This window comes from Setaria viridis, chromosome 3, assembly GCF_005286985.2.
Source record: "Setaria viridis chromosome 3, Setaria_viridis_v4.0, whole genome shotgun sequence".
Classification (NCBI taxonomy): domain Eukaryota; kingdom Viridiplantae; phylum Streptophyta; class Magnoliopsida; order Poales; family Poaceae; genus Setaria; species Setaria viridis.
Genome location: NC_048265.2, coordinates 6,776,631 through 6,795,220, shown reverse-complemented (window position 1 = coordinate 6,795,220; position 18,590 = coordinate 6,776,631). Strand labels below are relative to the sequence as shown.

The 18,590-nt window shown below is 45.4% G+C and overlaps 3 protein-coding genes across 3 annotated transcripts; all 3 read left to right on the top strand.

Annotated features, from left to right (window-relative positions):
- The first annotated feature begins 2,299 nt into the window (after positions 1-2,299).
- On the top strand, positions 2,300-5,511 carry LOC117850104 (uncharacterized). The gene is made up of 6 exons (XM_034731892.2): positions 2,300-2,916; positions 3,020-3,133; positions 3,583-3,663; positions 4,467-4,639; positions 4,719-4,815; positions 5,056-5,511. Exons 1-6 carry the CDS (start codon positions 2,626-2,628, stop codon positions 5,167-5,169), a joined length of 870 nt encoding a protein of 289 aa, XP_034587783.1. The 5' UTR covers positions 2,300-2,625; the 3' UTR covers positions 5,170-5,511.
- Positions 5,512-7,231: 1,720 nt separating this feature from the next.
- LOC117848981 (protein NSP-INTERACTING KINASE 3) lies at positions 7,232-15,371 on the top strand. Its single transcript, XM_034730593.2, has 11 exons — positions 7,232-7,349; positions 7,480-7,609; positions 7,710-7,781; positions 8,017-8,160; positions 8,284-8,355; positions 8,477-8,536; positions 9,600-9,679; positions 11,760-11,801; positions 13,161-13,487; positions 14,278-14,669; positions 14,926-15,371. Exons 1-11 carry the CDS (start codon positions 7,232-7,234, stop codon positions 15,241-15,243), a joined length of 1,755 nt encoding a protein of 584 aa, XP_034586484.1. The 3' UTR covers positions 15,244-15,371.
- Positions 15,372-17,097: 1,726 nt separating this feature from the next.
- LOC117850607 (uncharacterized) lies at positions 17,098-18,364 on the top strand. Its single transcript, XM_034732467.2, has one exon. The coding sequence runs from the start codon at positions 17,450-17,452 to the stop codon at positions 18,065-18,067; it is 618 nt and encodes a 205-aa protein (XP_034588358.1). The 5' UTR covers positions 17,098-17,449; the 3' UTR covers positions 18,068-18,364.
- Positions 18,365-18,590: the final 226 nt, after the last annotated feature.

Genomic DNA, 18,590 nt, shown 5'->3' with positions numbered 1-18,590 from the left:
TATGAAATAGGTTCTTTTATGAAAAATTTGGAGGAAAATAAGCATGACAACCAACCTCATGTTTTCTTTCCTTTGTGCCTTAGGATTCATGTGTTCATGGGAAGGACAGAGAGCTTCAGGAAATAGGGACTCGCCCTCACGTCGCTAGCTGGGTGACTCGAGCGGCCGCCGCGCCTCCCCGCCCGGCTCCGAAGCCTAAATTTCCCCCTGCAAAGGCGAGAGGACAGCACGTCGCCGTCCTTGGTGACTCGGGGGGCTTCAGCCCAAGTCCGCTACCACTGTCCCAACCGCCGCGGGGCTCAGATCCCCCTCCTCCTCCTCGCAGGTGACGCAAGATCCAACCTTCCTTGGTCCCAGATCCATGTGAGGGCTCGTCGCGCTGCCTTGTGGGGGTCCATCCATCGGGGAGCCCGCCGCCGCTCCGAGCCGTCCGATCCGTGCCGCCGCGGGCGGCTGCTCGCCAGGAAGCCGGCTCCACACCATCGCTCCCGCAGGGGACCGCACGCCGAGGGCCCGGCATGTGCCGCCAAGCCCTCGCCCATGATGTGGGGCGGTCCCCGCTGCCGCTGTCACTGCCGGGTCCAGTGTCGCTGAATCTGCCTCCCACCGACGCGGTCTGCCCTCCCCGGGGCAGCGTGGGGGCTCCCTCGCACCACCACAGCAGGTCGCCGCCGCTCTCTCCTCTTCATTGTCGCCTGTAGGAGGGCGACTGCGGGGACTTCCAACCGAGGTGTGCCGGACCCCAAGGTCACTTCTTTCTCTTCCTTCTCCTCCTCTTCCCTTCACCCCACCTCACCCTGGTCGTGTTCCGGTAGCTCTTCAAGGACGGCCCGAGGGTGACTCACCTTATCACCGTGGGTCGCTCACTCTTGGGTTGCTCGCTCTTTCTGTCGATGGTTGTCGCTCGTGGGGTCATGCCTCCTCCAGCCATCTTCTTCGCTGGCAGGGATGGGAGGATGGGTCTTCATCTTCCCCATGGTGCTTCGGGTCACCACCTCATCGTCAAGTGTTGCTGGGAAAATGGAGGGCTTCGGCATGGGCTCCTCTGGTGGGCCCGCCTACTTCCCCTTCGGTCGCCTGATCGCTCCATGGTCATTTTTTCGGTCGTGGTGATGGCGGTCCCTTTCTATTGTGACTGCGGATGTTCCTCATCGTCGTCACCATGGATTACTCGTTGCCATCCCATCGCTTTGGCTATCATCCAGGCCTCGGCGGTTTGTTGTGCGAAGTTGGTTTTGGGGGCCTTTGGCGAAAGCGTGGCCGGGCATTTGCCGGGGTCGACGACTGTTGCGTCCTTGGACGTAGCTCACCTCACTAGGGGCGTGTTGCGACCTGAAGACTTAGTCTACTCCCTCAGAGACAGACGGATGATGACGGCGTTGGCGTCGCTTCCTGCCTGGAGGCATCGTCTTGCATGACCTCCTCAGTTTACCTCCGCTGGCTTCTGGTTGTTAGACAGTCGGTGACGTGTGTGTGTTCATGGCGTTTTTCTCCCCTGTAGGCTTCAGTCGTCTTAGGTCATGTTTTGTGTGGTGGTGGTGAGGTGGTTTTGTTTTCTGTTATCGTGTTTGTGTTATTTGTTGCAGGTCGTGGCTCTTGTAACTCTGCTCTTTGGGGTTTCTCCCGAAACTACATCTTTGTAATTCTCCTCTTCTTAATGAAAAACGTGCTATGCACATATTTAAAAAAATGAGTTCTTCATGTGCCACGTCCAACATGTTGTGTTTGTAACTAAAGAATTTCAACTGTATAAGCGCTTCAATCATATGTTTTTCTTATTTATGTATTTTGAGAATGCTGCGTTACAAAGAGGCCCCTTAAAGGTATACATCGACCAACGAATTCATATGGTCATTAGCAATGAAACATTCGCACCAAGCTAGCGGACCTTGCAGATTGTTGTAATATGCAAGGTGAGGAATATAATTTGTTCGTTACAACTTACAAATCTGTTTGTTTCAACCTGCAGCTGCAATCCGTGATACCATAGCTAACACATGCTAAAATACCACCTCATGCTGATTTTCCCGGAACAAAAGTTATTGACGTGTTCTGTCAGCTCATATTTTCAGTAACTTTCTTCGTTGTAATTTAAACATGTCTGTAAAACCTTCGAAATATGGAATTAAAATACCGATGGAGATTTTCATCCCACTGGCATGTCAGCAAGTGGTCACCGCCGACGAACTATTTGCGGCTGCGGAGTGCGGACTTCGGTGGCCGGTGGCTGGACCTTGCGGTTGTGGCGTGGCCGGCACCCCCACAAGGCGGGATCTTTTACTCCCGGGGTGCCCCGACTCCGACGTGTTCCATGTCGTATCCGACCAAATAATTGATCTCCACCCGGCTAATTCGCACATTATCTAAGATTTTTTCCCCCCTCGTTGTCCTCCCCTGTTCGTTGGTGCCTTGGTTTTCTTGGCAAGCGGCGGAGCCACAGAAATGGAGGGCAAGAGCGGCGCCTAATTTTAGCGGCGAGGAGGGGAGCGAAGCCTGGGCATCCACTCGCCGGCCTCCAACAAACCGCAGGGATCTGTTCATCGAAGTGCCACTGAATTCGATTTCTTTCCTTTCTATTTTCTTGGAGAGCCAATTCGATCTGGTTTCGGGAGAAGGGAGACGAGGATGCAGTGGGCGGGTCTGAGGTCTTCGTCTCCGGCGCCGACGGCGGCGTGGATGGGGCGGAGGCCAAGAACTGCGAGGTGGCCGCGAGGTAGGCTACCCGCGGCTCGCCGGGCGGTTGTGGCGTCGGCAGCGGCCTCGGACGCGAACTCGAGCTCGAATTCGCCGGGGAGGGACGAGGAGAGGGAGGAGGTGGCGCGGAAGGAGGAGGAGAAGGCGGCGGCGTCGCTCCTAATGAGGAGCCAGAAGTACGCCATGCTTAAGCAGCAGCTCGCCGTGGCCGCCCAATTCGAGGTACCGGAATAGACACCAATGCAAAATGGTGTAAACTTTGCAGTTTCGTTGAGATTCATCCAAATTGGGCTTTTTGACAGCAAAATTGAGATTCGTTGTGCAGGATTACAAGGAAGCAGCGAGGTTGAGGGACTCGCTCAGGTCGTTCGAGGAGGAGGAGCCTGTGCTGCGCCTCCGCCGATTGATGAGGAAGGCCATCGAGGAGGAGAGGTTTGAGGTATTCTACTCATGCATCACCGTTGTTCCAAGCAATTCAACTCCAAGCTTACCACGCTTAGTTGCTATGTGTCTAAAGTCTAAACAAGCACTAGCATTATCAAACTTGGAAGACAAAGACTTGATTAGGCAAGACTTTCTGAAGAGCGAAGACCATGCATGATGCGTCTTATGACGAGACTACATGATTCCTTTTCACGTTCTAGAAATCCAGAGGAAGTCTTGGGACACTAGGCCTGACCGCATGAGCTCTTACCTAGTCTTCTGCTTCATTCTCATGTTTGGAATTGTTTGTCCTGAATTCCAGCCTCATGGTTTGAACTTTCAGGTTCCACTTCTGCTAGGTGTTTTTTTTCAATTGTACCACTTATGGTAGTTAGTTTGTTATTTTTCTCTCTAAGTGGCCCCACCATGTTTGTGATTTTCATTTCCTGCAATCATGCTTCCCAGGATGCTGCTAAATACCGAGATGAATTAAAGATTTTGGCTCCACACTCCCTCCTCAAATGCTCTAGTGATGCTACAACTCTGGTAAGTCGTCTCCTTTAAATTTTTAGTTTACTGTGATTTTACATCCCCTTTTCAGTTTGGAAAATACTATGCTATTTGCTATCCTAGAAATCCATCTGAATGTTGAGATCTATTTCTTAATAAAGTAGTATCGCTTTTCATATGAATATATTGAGTGTTGAAAAGTACCCAGCTTGTTATCTGAGCATGAATCCACTAAGAAACTGGTATAAAGTTATGAGGAAATCCACAAAGAAGTGACTACAGGGTCAAGGTCTTCAGGAAATTATGTTCCAGTTCCACCTGACCAGGTCAAATTTTCACACTTGGGGACCAGTTATCCTGTCACATGTTCTGACACTCATTTTCCATACTCACATCCTTTACTCGTGCCTGTCCACCATCCATTTTCCTTCACATGTTTCAGCATGTTTGTAGAAAATGAACATGGGAGTATCCATTATTTGAATCTGGTCGGTGCTTTTCAATATATTGGACTCCGCAATTAAAATGTGTCTTTGACTGGAACCTGCATATTAGAGTAATTTCTAAAATTTTTGGCATATAGAAGTCCGATTCTGCAATGCTAATTCGCATGTAAAACTTGAGATGTCAAGGAAGTTCCGCTATTGATAAAAAGGTGAAGCAGCCTAGGAATCTTAGGTTACCAGTAAACCTGTCACTGACTGAGAAAAACACCAAAAGGACTTTACTTTCTCATAATCTTGATAGAGATACTATATATGATTAACTTGGATGAAGTTTTACTTCATAGCTTTGAGTGCAATCAATTTTTCTAAATCAGTTGGAGTTCCAAATTTTAGGGGATAAGGGTTCAAGTCAGGAGCGTCTATATTGAAAGCCGGAGCCAGCCATTGAAGGGCCAATTCTTTTTTGCTTATAGGATCAGAATTATGAATAATTCTCAGCGCCCTGTTCAGCTTCTTAGAAGACATTGGATTGTCACAGATGGAAATGGAAGGACAGAGAACATTTGGTTAGTATTTATTGTACTATAACTCTCATTTAATTGTGACAAGGATATGCTAATAAGACAGACTCTTTTGTTGTTTCAGGGGAGTTGGTGTAGTGGGAGAGCAACCTGTCATATTTCCAAGGACTGGTTTTGAGTACTCTTCTGCGTGCCCATTGAGCACTCCAAATGGGAGAATGGTAACTTTACAGTTCTCTGCATTGCCTTTCTTATCTTGAGTACAATTCAACCACAATTTCTTGTTTTACTTTAGCATTACCCTTTTTCATATACAAAAGGGATGCACTATTTGGGTGTGAAGCCCAAAAAGGAGCAATTAATTTCCCCTTAAAGTTTTTTCAGCCCCATAGGATCTGCCTTGGCATATTTGAATACTGACATGCCACTGGCGCTTACCTTAACACCATTTTGAATTGTAGGAAGGTGATTTTGAAATGAAGCACATCGACAAGGCTGGATCTTCAACGTTCAATGTTGCAATTGCACCATTCTCTCTGTCAATTCTTGGGGACGACAATGATGTTCTCCTCTGACTGCGCTTACACACGCTACTGAGATTTAAACTAGACACACGAGCACAAGTAGTTGCTGTTACTGTTAGAAATATAGCTGAGTGCAGTGTCCAGGTGAGTTCAGAGTTCTGCTGAAGCTAAGTGCCCTGGTGCAAGTGCATGGAATGTGGCATCTGGGCCATGTGTACTACAACTGTGAGGCAACATTAGGACATCCTATCGCTGGAACTTCTGAATGTACAGTATAGAAGTATAGAGATTGCTATCGTGTAATACGCTCTGTTGTTTTCCCAACACCTTGGCTTTTTTTATTGTACTCCATTTTAAGACTGTATGATTTTGATATGACAGATCCTTTTTGTATGTGACTTTTGTTTTTTATATGTTCCGGAAAAAATATAATATCATGATGCATGGTCGCCGTGATAAGGGGATACTTTTGTTTTTGAGCGGAATGAAGGGATACTTTTTCAGAATTGCATAGTACCGGTACAACGCCTACCTGATGTTCAATATTTGTTTGGACGGGACCGTGTGCGCATTTCGAAGTGGGCCTGCCACTGATGTCGTCCAACAAGGGAGGGATTGCTTTCATGGGCCTAATCCAGATAATTGGGCTGGACTGGTGGACCTGACAAGTATTTTAGAGATTGGGCCTAATCCCTACTTATCTCTATCTTCCATAGTAATCCTACGACTGCTCAAGTCGTCTACAATTTCTTCTATATACTGCCAACGGGATTCAGAGCTTGATTGGTTGGCTTCCAATATTTGCCTAGCCAAAATCAAGGTAAAGTCTAAGCATTTTAGCTACTAATTGGTTCATTGTCAAAAATCGGCACACCAATATTTATAGCAAAAACCATGGCATATCACTAGACCAATCCAATCTTCGGTAGTACAGAGTACACTAGTACTGTATGTCATGCCCTCACACTTACTTTCAAGGAGTCACAGCTCTCAACGGTCTTCGTCCGAGTCACGAATGCGAATCCTTTTGCTGTTCCAGCTTTCTGGATCATATACGCAGCATGCAGAGATTACATTTCCGAACCGCCCAGGATTAATTGCAGTGATGAATGGACGGAGCTGCATCTAGGGCAGCAATGCTACCTTAGACAAAGGGGAGCAATGCTCCCATAGTTTTTTTTTTTTGTATTAAAATGAACTCCTAGTCCACAGACTTCAATGATATACCTTGTAGTTTTCACCATACTTTGTTCATGTCTTGCAACATTTTCAAGGAAGAGGGAGAGACAAAGGACCCCAAGCTGATCTTAATTCAGTTATTTATCCTTACACAAAGGGGGAAAAATCGGCCTTTTGTATCATCAAATGCAGCCATTGCTATACTTATTACATCCTTGTCCTTGAGGTGCATCATGGTCACTCCACTTCGTTACATGTTGACGATCATATGGCCAGGGCGTGAGCAATTTTAGATACAAAGAGAGTACATGTCTTTGGTGTGTGCCGCTGGCTGACCCTGCACGAGAAAGGTGAAGGCAGCAGCACAACAAAATCTGAAGATGCTGGGCATTTTAGTACGTAATAACACACTATCATGAACACAATCTTTCAGCAAGTTAGTGAGTAAATCACTGCTAAATCTGAAAGATTCTCCTTTTCCCAACCGGCCTCCTCTTGCTCTCTTCATGCAGTCAAACGTCAATGGGCTGCATGGCCCCGGCGTCTAGCGCCGGTGATCACCTCACCTCCTCACCGGCCACGCCGAGGCGTCACGACTCACGAGTGGCCTGCGCGCAGGCCCCTCCCGGCCACCGGTAACCGAAGCCCAGGAGCGGTGTGTGCTACCGGACAAGCAGCCAGGCGGCCTGCCTGCCGTCCGCGGGCACGGCATGCGACGCGCCAAGTACAACGCCGCTGGCGTCACCGCGCCCGCAGTGACCACCACCACCGCGGGAGCATGCCGGCAAGCTGCCGCATTTCCCGCATCGCTTCCACTTCTCACCCTCTATCCTCGCCGCAGAACGAAACAGCAGCTAGCGTTTCCATTTCCCGACCCCGCCGAGCGAGCTCGCCCCGCCGCGGCCGACGAGGTAGTAGATAGCTGGACACCGCCATGGGCGGGCGTGGAGCTGATCCGGGGGCGGCGAGGACGGTGGTCGCCGTGGTGGGGATCGTGGTCGCCGCGGCGGCGGTCCTTTCCCCGGCAGCGGCTGGGGGCTTAGGCAAGGAAGGTACGTGCTTCTTCTTCCTCCGTACTGGCCGGAGTGATCAAAGAAGGCTCAGATCTTGTGCTCACGCGCTCGATCCCTTCTCGGTTCTGCCGCTGATTCCCGTCCATGTCTTGGTCGTGTGGTTTTGCAGCGGCGGCGCTGGTGGCGATCAGGGCGGCGCTGCATGATCCGGGCCAAGTTCTCCGCGGCTGGGACCCGAAGTCCGGCGACCCGTGCCACTGGAACATGGTCACCTGCTACGGAGGCCACGTTCAAGAGCTGTATGCTCTCCTTCCTTGTTGACAACTGACATTTGTGTGCTGCCACGATGATCAGGTCCGGCTCATGTTTTTTTTTCCTTTTGGGCTTTGCTATTGGCAGGTCCATGACGCAGCAGAACCTCTCCGGCACACTGTCGCCAGCGATCGGGAGGCTCAGATCTCTGACATATCTGTAAGTCTCGGTCTAGAACTATTTTCTCTGTTGTTAGACCTGTCTGGAACATATGAATTTTAGGGTATTCTGAGGAGCATGCAGTTCTATTCTAGCGAATTCCCTGTTTGCAAGTTTAACACAATCGTTATCATTTCGTCGCAAGCACTTCGAATTGCTGCTGTGATTTGTGGGCAGACGGATAGATGTTTCTGCGATGGATTGATATGAGGAGTTTGCTTTCAAATTGTGGCAGGTCTTTGCGCCAAAATGCTATTTCTGGCCCGATCCCTGAGACCATAGGAAGGATGAAGCTGCTGCAAGTACTTGACCTGTCAAGCAATCAGTTCAGTGGAAGCATCCCGAGTACACTGAGTAATCTGGAGAATCTCCAGCACCTGTAAGACTACTCTTTCCTGGTTACCAACATTCAAACATCTACATCGCAGTTATGCACTGTTTTTTTTTAATCTGAACATTGACAGTCACATGATGTTTTATCTGGATTGCCTCTTTCATCCAGGAAATTGAACAATAACAGCTTATCTGGACCCGTGCCTGATTCACTAGCCACTGCTCGCATGATCTTCACCCTGTACTTTCTCTTGCCAATCATCTTTCTGCCATTGCTGCAGTGTTCTTTAAATATGTTCAGTTGGCATTGTGAGTTTTACGTATTCCACATTTCTAAGAAAAAGAAGTTACCTATTGTACAGGGATATTTCCTTCAACAACCTGAGTGGTCCACGACCAACTTTTCTCGCGTCGAATGTCGTGTAAGTGATCTCAACTTCATCTTTTCCCTGTATTAACAGAAGCAACATGAGCTTTGGGTAAAGCTAGTTCTAACTTGTTTTCATCTTTCTCATTTCCTTGATCCATCGTGCCTGAATAGTTTTGACGGTAATCCATTGCTAAGTGACATCAACTGTGAAGGAAATGAACCAGCAGGAGTAGGAACTCCAATTCATGGAGGACGAAGCTGCTCAGAGTCACTTTCTCTCCCTGTAGTAGCCCCGGAGGATATGAATAAAGGTTGTTCATTGTCCAATGCTGACTATTTCAGTTTCATTTTAGGAAGTTAAAATTCAGGCATCCGTTTTGTCTTATGACTGTGTGTGCTCACCACAACCATTTTTTTCTCTCTCCAGATGATTCACAGGTCATGGATAAAAAAGTTATTATCTTTGGGATATACATAGGAATTGGTTGCATACTGCTGGCTGCCTTGGTTGCTGGGGCTGTCGTCCTAATTTGGCAATGGCGTCGGCGTCAGCGGGTCTTTGCAGTTGCAGATGGTAATATTCTTTCAGACGCTATATACATTTCTGTTTAACTTTGAGATCGTCGAACATATCCATCTGAAAAGGGGGTTAACAGGTTGATGTCTCATATTGCAGATGAAGATCCTAGTCTTACATATGCTGACTTCATCCAGCACTATCTTTTGACCATGATTATCATTCCATAAGGAATTTGTTTAAACATAAAGATATTTCATTTTTGTATGGACTGATTAGACAGAAAGATATTCCGTAATAATCTCATTCAGGAGAAATGGGGAATTATGTTGGAGTCCCTATATATATATCCTAGACTGTTATCTGTTGATTTCCTTTGTTGTTTGTGGCATTTTTTTTCTTTGAGGATTTATCAATATTCTTTATTTTCTATTTTGCTAAGTATACCCCCAATTTGAAAAGTTTCATCAATGATCACACCTTGCCCGACAAACCCACAACTGCAGTGGTCTTCCACGAACTTGGTGATGAGGGTGACCGTTTGCCTATCGCCGTTGAAGATCATTCAATTATTGCGGCTTTTCCAAATTGCTTGAAGGAGGAGCATGATGATGGTATGGAGGAAGTGGGCCAAGGGAAGTGGTAAGGTGATGAGAATGGTGTCAAGAGCCATGAGGGGTGAGTCCGAGATAGGAGCCCCGGGCAGAGCACATGCCTAGAAACTAGAATTGAAGGTGGCAATCCGAGGTACATGAGAAGAAGCGGTGGTGGGCGTCCTCGGTTGTGGTTTTGTGGAAGGGTCAGGAGGTGGAGGCAACACTGAGGGAAGCATGCCCATGGAGGAAGGTTGTGTCTAAGTTTTTCCGTGGCACATAATCTAGAAGAAAACCCAAACCTTGGTGGGGGAGAAGTTGTCCTAGTTTGTTGGTGAACGACGGCTCCGGAATGGACTCTGTCACAATAGACTGAATGGTCCTCACTGAAGGGTAAAGCGGAGCGAACCCCTCAGTCTTTCTTGGTGCGATCTCAAATGTCTAACCTACTCTTCGGTTTGGATCCGCCAGTCATATTGCCAAGAAAGAATATGCGCACACCAAGGAATGTAATTTGCATGTATTAACCTCGGACCAGCCATCCCATTAGTTACAATTACCCTCTATTTATAGGGAGATGAACTATAATAAGATACAATTACGCTTTACTATTACACAATGGCTAGATTCTGAGAATATTCTAGGGTACGACGGAAATTACACTATTGGTATGGACATTACCCCTGCCAGCGCATCAGTATGGCTTCCCGCTTCTTCTTCGACCATTCTTGGCCTTTGGAGACTTGGGGGCACGCCACTGTGACCTCCATGAGCTCTGGTTCCAGACCCTCAGGGTCCATGCCTTTCATGCTCCATCCGAAGGGACCTTCATAAGTCCACCAAAGCCTTCCCTCCAAAGGTACCTTCCTATTCCTGCAGAATCAAAATCAAGTTAAGGGGCAATAGCCCGATAATTGGTCAGTTTAACCTTCCTCCAAGGTCTTCATCATTCCAAAGCTCGTTCCTAAGGTGGTTCCCCCAACACAGTTGGCGCTGGAGTGTTGAGGATCGCACGCAATCTTTTTGGGCATGACATAAACGATGCCTATATGGAAGGTCTCCTTGCCCTCCCCCCAATGCGAGCATGCACACATCATCGTGTCCTGATGGACAAGACAGGTCTACCAACCATAGTTGCAGAGTGCTCAGTTCAGTGCACACGACCATGCAAGCCAACTAGGTGGGGGAGGATATGAGCTCGCTCGAGGCAATGCCATAGAACTTAGTTGTCCGCGTGAGGTGTAGTACGAGAATAGTGATTGCAAGGTGAGTGATAGGGGATTGAAGATGCACCAGCTAACATGCCAAAAAGAGGTGAACACCCATGTCCCAAGGGATACTATGGTGACACTACAATACGAAGACACTTCATGACTACAATATGGTGCTGGGCCAGCCATGGGTGTACCAAAGGCATACCAAATCTACTAAAGGGTTGTTGTGCCCGTAGCTTGTCCACCGCCTTGAGTAGCAGGAAAGGTGCTATATATGGAGCTCTAGGTCCATGATGTTGTGGCCACCTTCCTCTTTGAGGCGACAGGTGGCGGGCCATGCCACTTGATAGTCACTGCCAAAGTAGGTGGTAGGACTTTCCATAGCATGCCATGGTGCGGCTTGTCGATGCACATAGTTGTGGCATCGGGGAAGAGCAAAGTAGCCATAGTGTGGAGGGTTTGACCGATATCGCAGGGTTGGTAAAGGTAAGATGGCCAGCTTAGTTGAGTAGTTGCACGAGCTAACTAGGGATGCATCTCTCCACTGGGTGTTCGAGATCGTCAAGGAGCCAACGAGGAGCTTGGTGCATGACAACAACAACCCCAAGTAGAATCTTCTCCTTTAGCAAACTCTAGGTGGTACCTCAACCTTTGTTCGAGGAATTGTATTTTTGGAAACAACAAGGTGATATGATAAATAATATCTTTAACTACAGAGGCTTGGGTATCTTTTCCTCAAGGGAAGATGGCTATGGCTCTTGGACTTTATGATTGCCAAGACAATGAAGGAGAACAAGCTATACTCGTATATGAACTGCCTATTACGGATGGAGCTATGGTGTGTGGAGAAAATTAGACTCATATGCTATTAGTATATTAGTACACCCTTTTCATTGTAATTTTTAAATTAAATTGGCAGAATGCCATTGCGGTCTCAAACTTAAAATTTAGATTCATGGAGTTCATTTAACTTGAATTTTCAAAATTACAAGGGTTGATAATATGACTCTCTTCTATTGTCGAAACTAAGAATGTTTTAAGGCTCTCATTGACTATACGATTCTCAAATCCAAGGAGAGTGAGCTATATTCGTATGCGACATTGCCTATTATGCACAAAGTTGCGAGTGTGGAGCAAACTGGACTCCTACACAACATGCCTATCCATAGAGTCCTTTGTTTTAAAATATAAATAAAATTGATATGAATTGCAATGCAGCCCCAAATTAGATATCTTCTTCACCAAACCATATTAGAGTTAGTTTAATATAAAATTTTCCAAACTACAATGGATAGTAGTTGACAATACTCTTATATGGTCCAACGTAAGAAAGTTATTGAGCGAAACCAAACCTATGCATCGCAAAAATATGAGTGAGGCTCTTGGGCTATTGCCTTGCTTGCCTGTGCACTAAAACTGTGCTTCTTGGCCACAAGTAGACTTTGAAAAACTTTGGGCCAAGCTGAGGCTCGCTCGGAATCTTTGTGGGTGCAAAACCTAGTCTCAAATTGGATGCCGTGTAACATAGGAGCAAAATATCAATTTGGCCGCATCAACCAAAATAAAATATTGTTGGCCATGGCTAGGGGACATTATATCACCTAACTTGTAATGCATGTAGCTCTATTTTATTTTACATAATTAGTAACTTTTAAAGATCACATTTCCTTTCTATACTCAAATGTATACATATTCCCTACCTAAGATCCCTTGAGGTTGGGTAACCGTGTGTTAGGGGCACCTGGCAGCATAGCGGCTGTGGTGCCACCAATCATAGGTTTGATGTGGTTCATTTGAAAGGAGTGTGTGGTTGCTAGTGATGCAAAGTATCAAGTTGTGGTTGGGGGAGATGGGTTGGAAGGGCCTTGGTTGGTCACTGGGGCTTGAAAGACACCAAGGAGAAGCTAGGGAAATAGTGATAGGATATGAGATCTAACAACTGTCACCTATTGTGTTCGATTTCGATGGCAACATATTTCCCTTTGCACATATTTGCATACTGTCATCCTATTCTGTTATCTGTGCATCATATCATGTTTCCATATCTTCTCATCTAGAATAACTGATAAAAATATGTGCTACTCAAAACTGTCTCTACATTGTTCATTTCGTTTTCTGGTTTGAGTTACTTCCTATAATGTTGCAATGTCTGTGGTCTTGCTAGAAAACTAATGATGCAGTTGATGGTTATGATTTCCCATTTAGTTCTGGCACTGTGCCCATGTTATTATTTTTTTCACAGCATATTAGCCTGCAGATGTAACTGCTGTGTTAATTTTGGCATTGTGCACTCTTACATATATCTGAAAGTAATGTAGTACATGATCACATTTTCAGCTAAACCTGGCCGAGAAGTTTCTCTTGGGCATCTAAAGCATTACAAATTTAAGGAGATGAGAAATGCTACCAATAACTTCAGCCCAAGAAATATTTTGGGAGAGGGGGGATATGGAATAGTCTACAAGGGTGATTTGCCTGATGGCACACCTGTTGCTGTTAAAAGACTGAAGAATCACGATTCAGTTGTTGGGGATGATCAATTCCACACAGAAGTTGAAGTGATAAGCTTGGCAGTTCATCGTAATCTCCTTCATCTTATTGGCTTCTGCATTGCAAATAACGAAAGGCTCCTTGTGTATCCTTACATGCCAAATGGAACTGTTGCTTCTAAATTAAAAGGTTAGTATCATGCTTCATGCTCATGTATCCCTTTTGCGATAGGACCTTCATGTATATTGGGAATCTCATGAGGGTAAAAAAATGAAGAAATAATTCTTTTCAGTAATCATGAGAAGCTTTTGTGCACTCCCTCGATCCAATCTATGTCTTCTACTTGTCATTTATGATATTAACTTGATCTCGGGAACACATCTCTACCAACAAATATTGTTTTGAGAAGAAAAAAAATTATATGTTACTGATGTTATTAGAATTTGTTACAGGTGGTAATTTTGTAGAAATAAATTCCATATGGAAAGTATTGTATTAGTGATATAAGCTCTAGAAGCATTTAGAGGAGAACATGTGTTTTGGACGGGATGCAGTACTTAAATAATATGCTTATCTCAAAATTAAAGTTTAATATGCATGGCCACCTGTTCAATCAGCACCTTTTATTAAGTTGAATCGGTAGATTCTTTTGTTCATTCTAACTATTAGTTTTCTATCATAAGGTAAAATACTCACTGCTAATAGTTTAATCAAGGAAGCAACTAAAGGATGATCGCCGATGATGATTTCATAAAAAAAATCATAATAGCGCAATCACTTTTGATCTACCTACCCAGATCAAGCTGAATCTTAAGAATTTTTAGGTGGGGACAATCGTCCCCTCCCCCTCTCTCTAAAAAAATAATCCTAAGAATTTACTGAAGTTTCCACTGCATCCATTGTAGACACTGTTAAGAAGCTTTCATTTTTTTCTTGGCAAGTAAATTGAGCTAACTCTTTCTCTTCTTTACCCTGTCAGAATGTGTTAATGGGGAACCAACCTTAGATTGGCCAAGGAGAATGAGGATAGCACTTGGTGCGTCACGGGGACTGCTCTATTTGCATGAGCAATGTGATCCTAAGATAATCCATCGTGATATAAAAGCCTCCAATGTTCTCCTTGATGAATATCTTGAAGCAATTGTTGCGGATTTTGGATTGGCAAAACTTGTAGATCATGGGATATCTCATGTTGTCACAACAGTGCGTGGAACAGTTGGACGTATACCACCAGAATATTTCATGTCTGGCCACGCTTCGGAGAAGACTGATGTCTTTTGCTTTGGACTCTTGTTGATCGAGTTAGTCACTGGTCGAGAAACGCTGGAGCTTCGTCAAAATGAATATCAGAAAGGAGGAATTCTTGAATGGGTAAGTATTATTTTCTCTCGTACTTTTAAGTCCAAATTCAGGGTGGAGCTAGAAACTCAATTTTTTTCCAGGGGTAGTGCTAAGTTTTCCAAAGTTTAGTCAAAACTTGAAATATTTAGTAAAGATTGAAATGTTTTTTTTTGGGGTTGGGGGTTGGGGGGGGGGGGGGGGGGGGGGGGGGGGCGCTGGGCCCCTACCCCGTGCCTCTAATATCACTCTGACCGATCGAAGCACACATTCATCAATATTGTTACAGGCCAGGGACCTTCTTGAACAAAATCAGCTAAGCTCATTTGCAGATAAGAAACTGAGAAACAGCTATGATAGTGTTGAATTGGTGAAGATGATTCAAATTGCACTGCTCTGCACAATGTACAGCCCTAAACACCGCCCCAGGATGTCTGAAGTTGTTACCATGCTGGAAGAGGGAGATGGGGTTGCAGAGAAATGGGAGGCCATGAAAAATGTCGAGGAACCGGACCCCGACGAGTCTGCGTACCGGGCTATAAATTATGATGAAGACCAATCCACTTCAATCGAGTTGCAAGCCGTCGAGCTCTCAGGGCCAAGGTGATCTGACTACCAGTTTGTCATGTGTGCATGTAGCAATCAGTTAATTTCAGGCCCCCAATTTGGGAAGAGAAATGAAGCATAGCGTGTTTCATACTCAGTTGAAGTAGAGAGTGTCATTGCTGTTATACCTGCACATGGCCTCTACGAAAAAAAAGAAAACATGCGTTTAAGTGAACACCCTCTTTGCTGAACATCAGTTGGTGGCACGAAGAGATGCATCTGAAAATATAGATATCTGGGGGGGAAAAGTGTAACTGCGATATGTCTATCCTGATTCCTGGAGTCTGTGTCGAAAGCTAGAGATAAGAAAAGTATGTATGCTTGTTTAGTTTTACTCCGGATGGAGGTAGGTCCTGCGTGTGGGCGGTATCTAGTGTGGAAGGTGCAGGCAAAGGATATCCCCATCTGGTGAGGCACAAACATTTAGCTTGAGAAGTCAAGTCGAGGCATGTATATCAAGACAAACAAACAAATTTGGTTTCTTTTCATACACGTATTTGCATTTTTCTATTAAGAGATCCTTACTCCTTAGCAAAAACATTTTGCATAATACATACTTAAATTTGTGTACAGTTGATATAGTACTATCAGCTATTGGAGGCAAGCAAATTCAATAAGCTGCAGAAGTCAAGTGAGACACGTAGGTGCATAATACAAACAATTAAAGGTGGACTAGTGTTTCCGTAGTATTTTAAGGAACATTATTGGGAATTGTTTTATTTAATATGTACATATTATTGCATCGATTGATTGACGGAAGAAAAAAAATTAATCTAATTACAAAACACGGGCTACAAATTTATTATTCAGAGATTCCAACCAAAGTTCCATAATTGATTGAACTTTACATTGTGATAATCTTTGGCCATAATAATAAGATGGAATTGTTTAGGTCAAGTAGTATAGAATAGACAGGTTTCACGCACACAACGTCTGCCTTGTTTGTTTCCGCTTTTTTCAACCATGCTTGGATTATAATTTAAGCGAAGATTTTCTCGCTTCTCGCTTTTCGTTTCTTGTAGTTCAAATCTCTGAAGCGGCGTACCACATAAACGAGAATCTGGAAAAATAAGCAAGACCTTTGGTAGAATTCTCACTTATTTTCATCGATAAGCCGCTTATAAGCGGAAACAAACAGGGCCGTCATTGCTTTTTGCCAGAATAATTCAACAGAAGAGATGATCCATTCGATCACCAGCCATTGCCTACCCCATAATAAGCACCTTCTCTGGTTCTGGCCAGGTTCCATCTGCATCCGACGAGAGTATAGTTGTTGCTACAAATATCAGGACATATACCCTAAAGGACAATGAGAGCACAGTGCAGTACTCGACTGGTTCATTTTCAAGTCCAAAAGATGTGAAAGTTGTGTCAAACTTTTCTTAACTGAATGAATGTCTCTCTTCAGTACAAGATTATCCAATTGCTAACTCCCATAGTCAATCAGGAAGCGATTGGAAAAGATGAATGGAACGATCCATACAACAGCTAAAAATCAATGCATGGCGGCGTTTGCATTTACATCCACATCCATACAAGATTATACTATTTCTAACTTTCAAAGGCATGTTTGCAACACACCAACATCACTATGGTAGAGGATTATAGTCTTCTTGGTGAGGAAAGCATAGGATTTGGAATGAAAAGAAGGGAATAATCAAAGGAAATGCTGCATCTAAGCAAAGCGAAAAAAATATGGTTACAGCGGATGTTAACATTACCGTGAAATTTCTGAAAAATCAATGAAAAATAATTCTTGAGACAAGAACAATAGGTGTAAGTGGGATATTATATATACGCGACCCAGTTTCAAGGGCTGGTTGTACATCGATCCAGTGGAACACAATAGTACGATTGTGTAAACAAGATGCTATGTATAATGATAAACAATTATCCGACCCATCATTTAGCAAGCGTGCAGTCATACGACAGGCGTTGACATTGAGAGTATGCCGTGCCACCACACACAATAATTGAGCATTGGTTTGAGCTCCTCTCATATGGTCTGATCATATACTATTGTTCATTTTGGAACTAATTTAACGCAACATACATGTATCTCTTTCCGAGACATGTCTCATTTTTTATGTTGAAAACTTCATATATGCACTCGCCAACTACGACCAACACAAATCCATAGACTTACCGGTCGAGTTAAGCATTCCTCCTCCCTTTCTATCCAGCTGCACCCTTCCATATGATATGACATGCACAAGAATGCCGCGAATGCATTAGCTACTTCAATTTTCATCGTCGTCGTCTTCTACCCTCCGATCCCTTCTCGGTGGTCGTCCGAGCTAGGCATGGCGACGACGTCGAGCAAGGGCGGCGCGAGGAAGGGCCTGATTTCACGAACCATGGAGCGGTGCAAGTCCGGGCTGATGAGCCAGATCGGCTCGGCGGCGCCGGTGGCGGGGTGCTTCCCGGTCCACGTGGGGCCCGAGCGGGCGCGCTTCGTGGTGCGCGCGGAGCTCGCCTCCCACCCGCTCTTCCGCCGCCTCCTCGACGACGCCGAGCGCGAGTACGGGCGCGCGGCGCGGGGCCCGCTCGCGCTGCCTTCCTGCGACGTCGACGCGTTCCTCGACGTCCTGTGGCACATGGAGCACGGCAGCGATGGCGGTGGCGGCGATGAAGACGACGACGACGGCGAGGTCCCCCGCGCGGCCGTGTCGTCGCCGATCTGCGGGCTGCGGAGCTGCAGCAGCAAGGGCAGCGCCGCGGGCTACCGGATGATGAACCCGAGGTCTTCTCCGGTGGTCGCTAGGCGGTGGTCTGGAGGTGAGCGCAAAGCATCTAGGCACGCGCGCACCCGATCATATAGTTAGTTACTACTTAACACTTGGTCATTATCTAAAAATACTTACCAGGAAATCGTAGTGAGCAACCATCATCTCAAGAATCGTCTGCAACTAATTCATAAGGATCCATACAGATAGTAGTTACTGTTTCCGTAATTCCTAATAATACTATTCCTTAGTGTAATACTCCCTATGTATGTATGAGTATATCTTGTGTGTAAATGTTATAGAGGGCTATGTATATGAATTATATAATTGGTACATTTGTACAAGAGCATGTATTGTGTGTATGATTTCTTTTAATGAAGGTGGTGGTGTGCACAATCTTTTGGATTCGTTATTAGAGAAGTGGGCTTCACTTCCATTTTGACACGTACCAATAGTGATGGTGCATCGGTACCGATTCAGCAGCTATATAAGCATGTCAATCACTGGTGACAACCCACCACTACTGGTTGGTGGCTCCAACAGGTAGTGATACCTTTGATCAATATGGTTCCAGCAATCACTATATGCAAAAAAACAAGTCAATAGCAACAAGTTGTTCAAT

Coding starts and splice junctions, on each gene's coding strand:
- LOC117850607 (XM_034732467.2), top strand. CDS start 17,450: ATGCACAAGAATGCCGCGAATGCATTAGCTACTTCAATTTTCATCGTC.
- LOC117850104 (XM_034731892.2), top strand. CDS start 2,626: ATGCAGTGGGCGGGTCTGAGGTCTTCGTCTCCGGCGCCGACGGCGGCG. Junction 3,134..3,582: donor TCGAGGAGGAGAGGTTTGAG/GTATTCTACTCA, acceptor CATGCTTCCCAG/GATGCTGCTAAATACCGAGA. Junction 4,816..5,055: donor GCACTCCAAATGGGAGAATG/GTAACTTTACAG, acceptor TTTGAATTGTAG/GAAGGTGATTTTGAAATGAA.
- LOC117848981 (XM_034730593.2), top strand. CDS start 7,232: ATGGGCGGGCGTGGAGCTGATCCGGGGGCGGCGAGGACGGTGGTCGCC. Junction 8,356..8,476: donor GCTCGCATGATCTTCACCCT/GTACTTTCTCTT, acceptor CCTATTGTACAG/GGATATTTCCTTCAACAACC. Junction 11,802..13,160: donor GAATTTTCAAAATTACAAGG/GTTGATAATATG, acceptor AACCTGGCCGAG/AAGTTTCTCTTGGGCATCTA.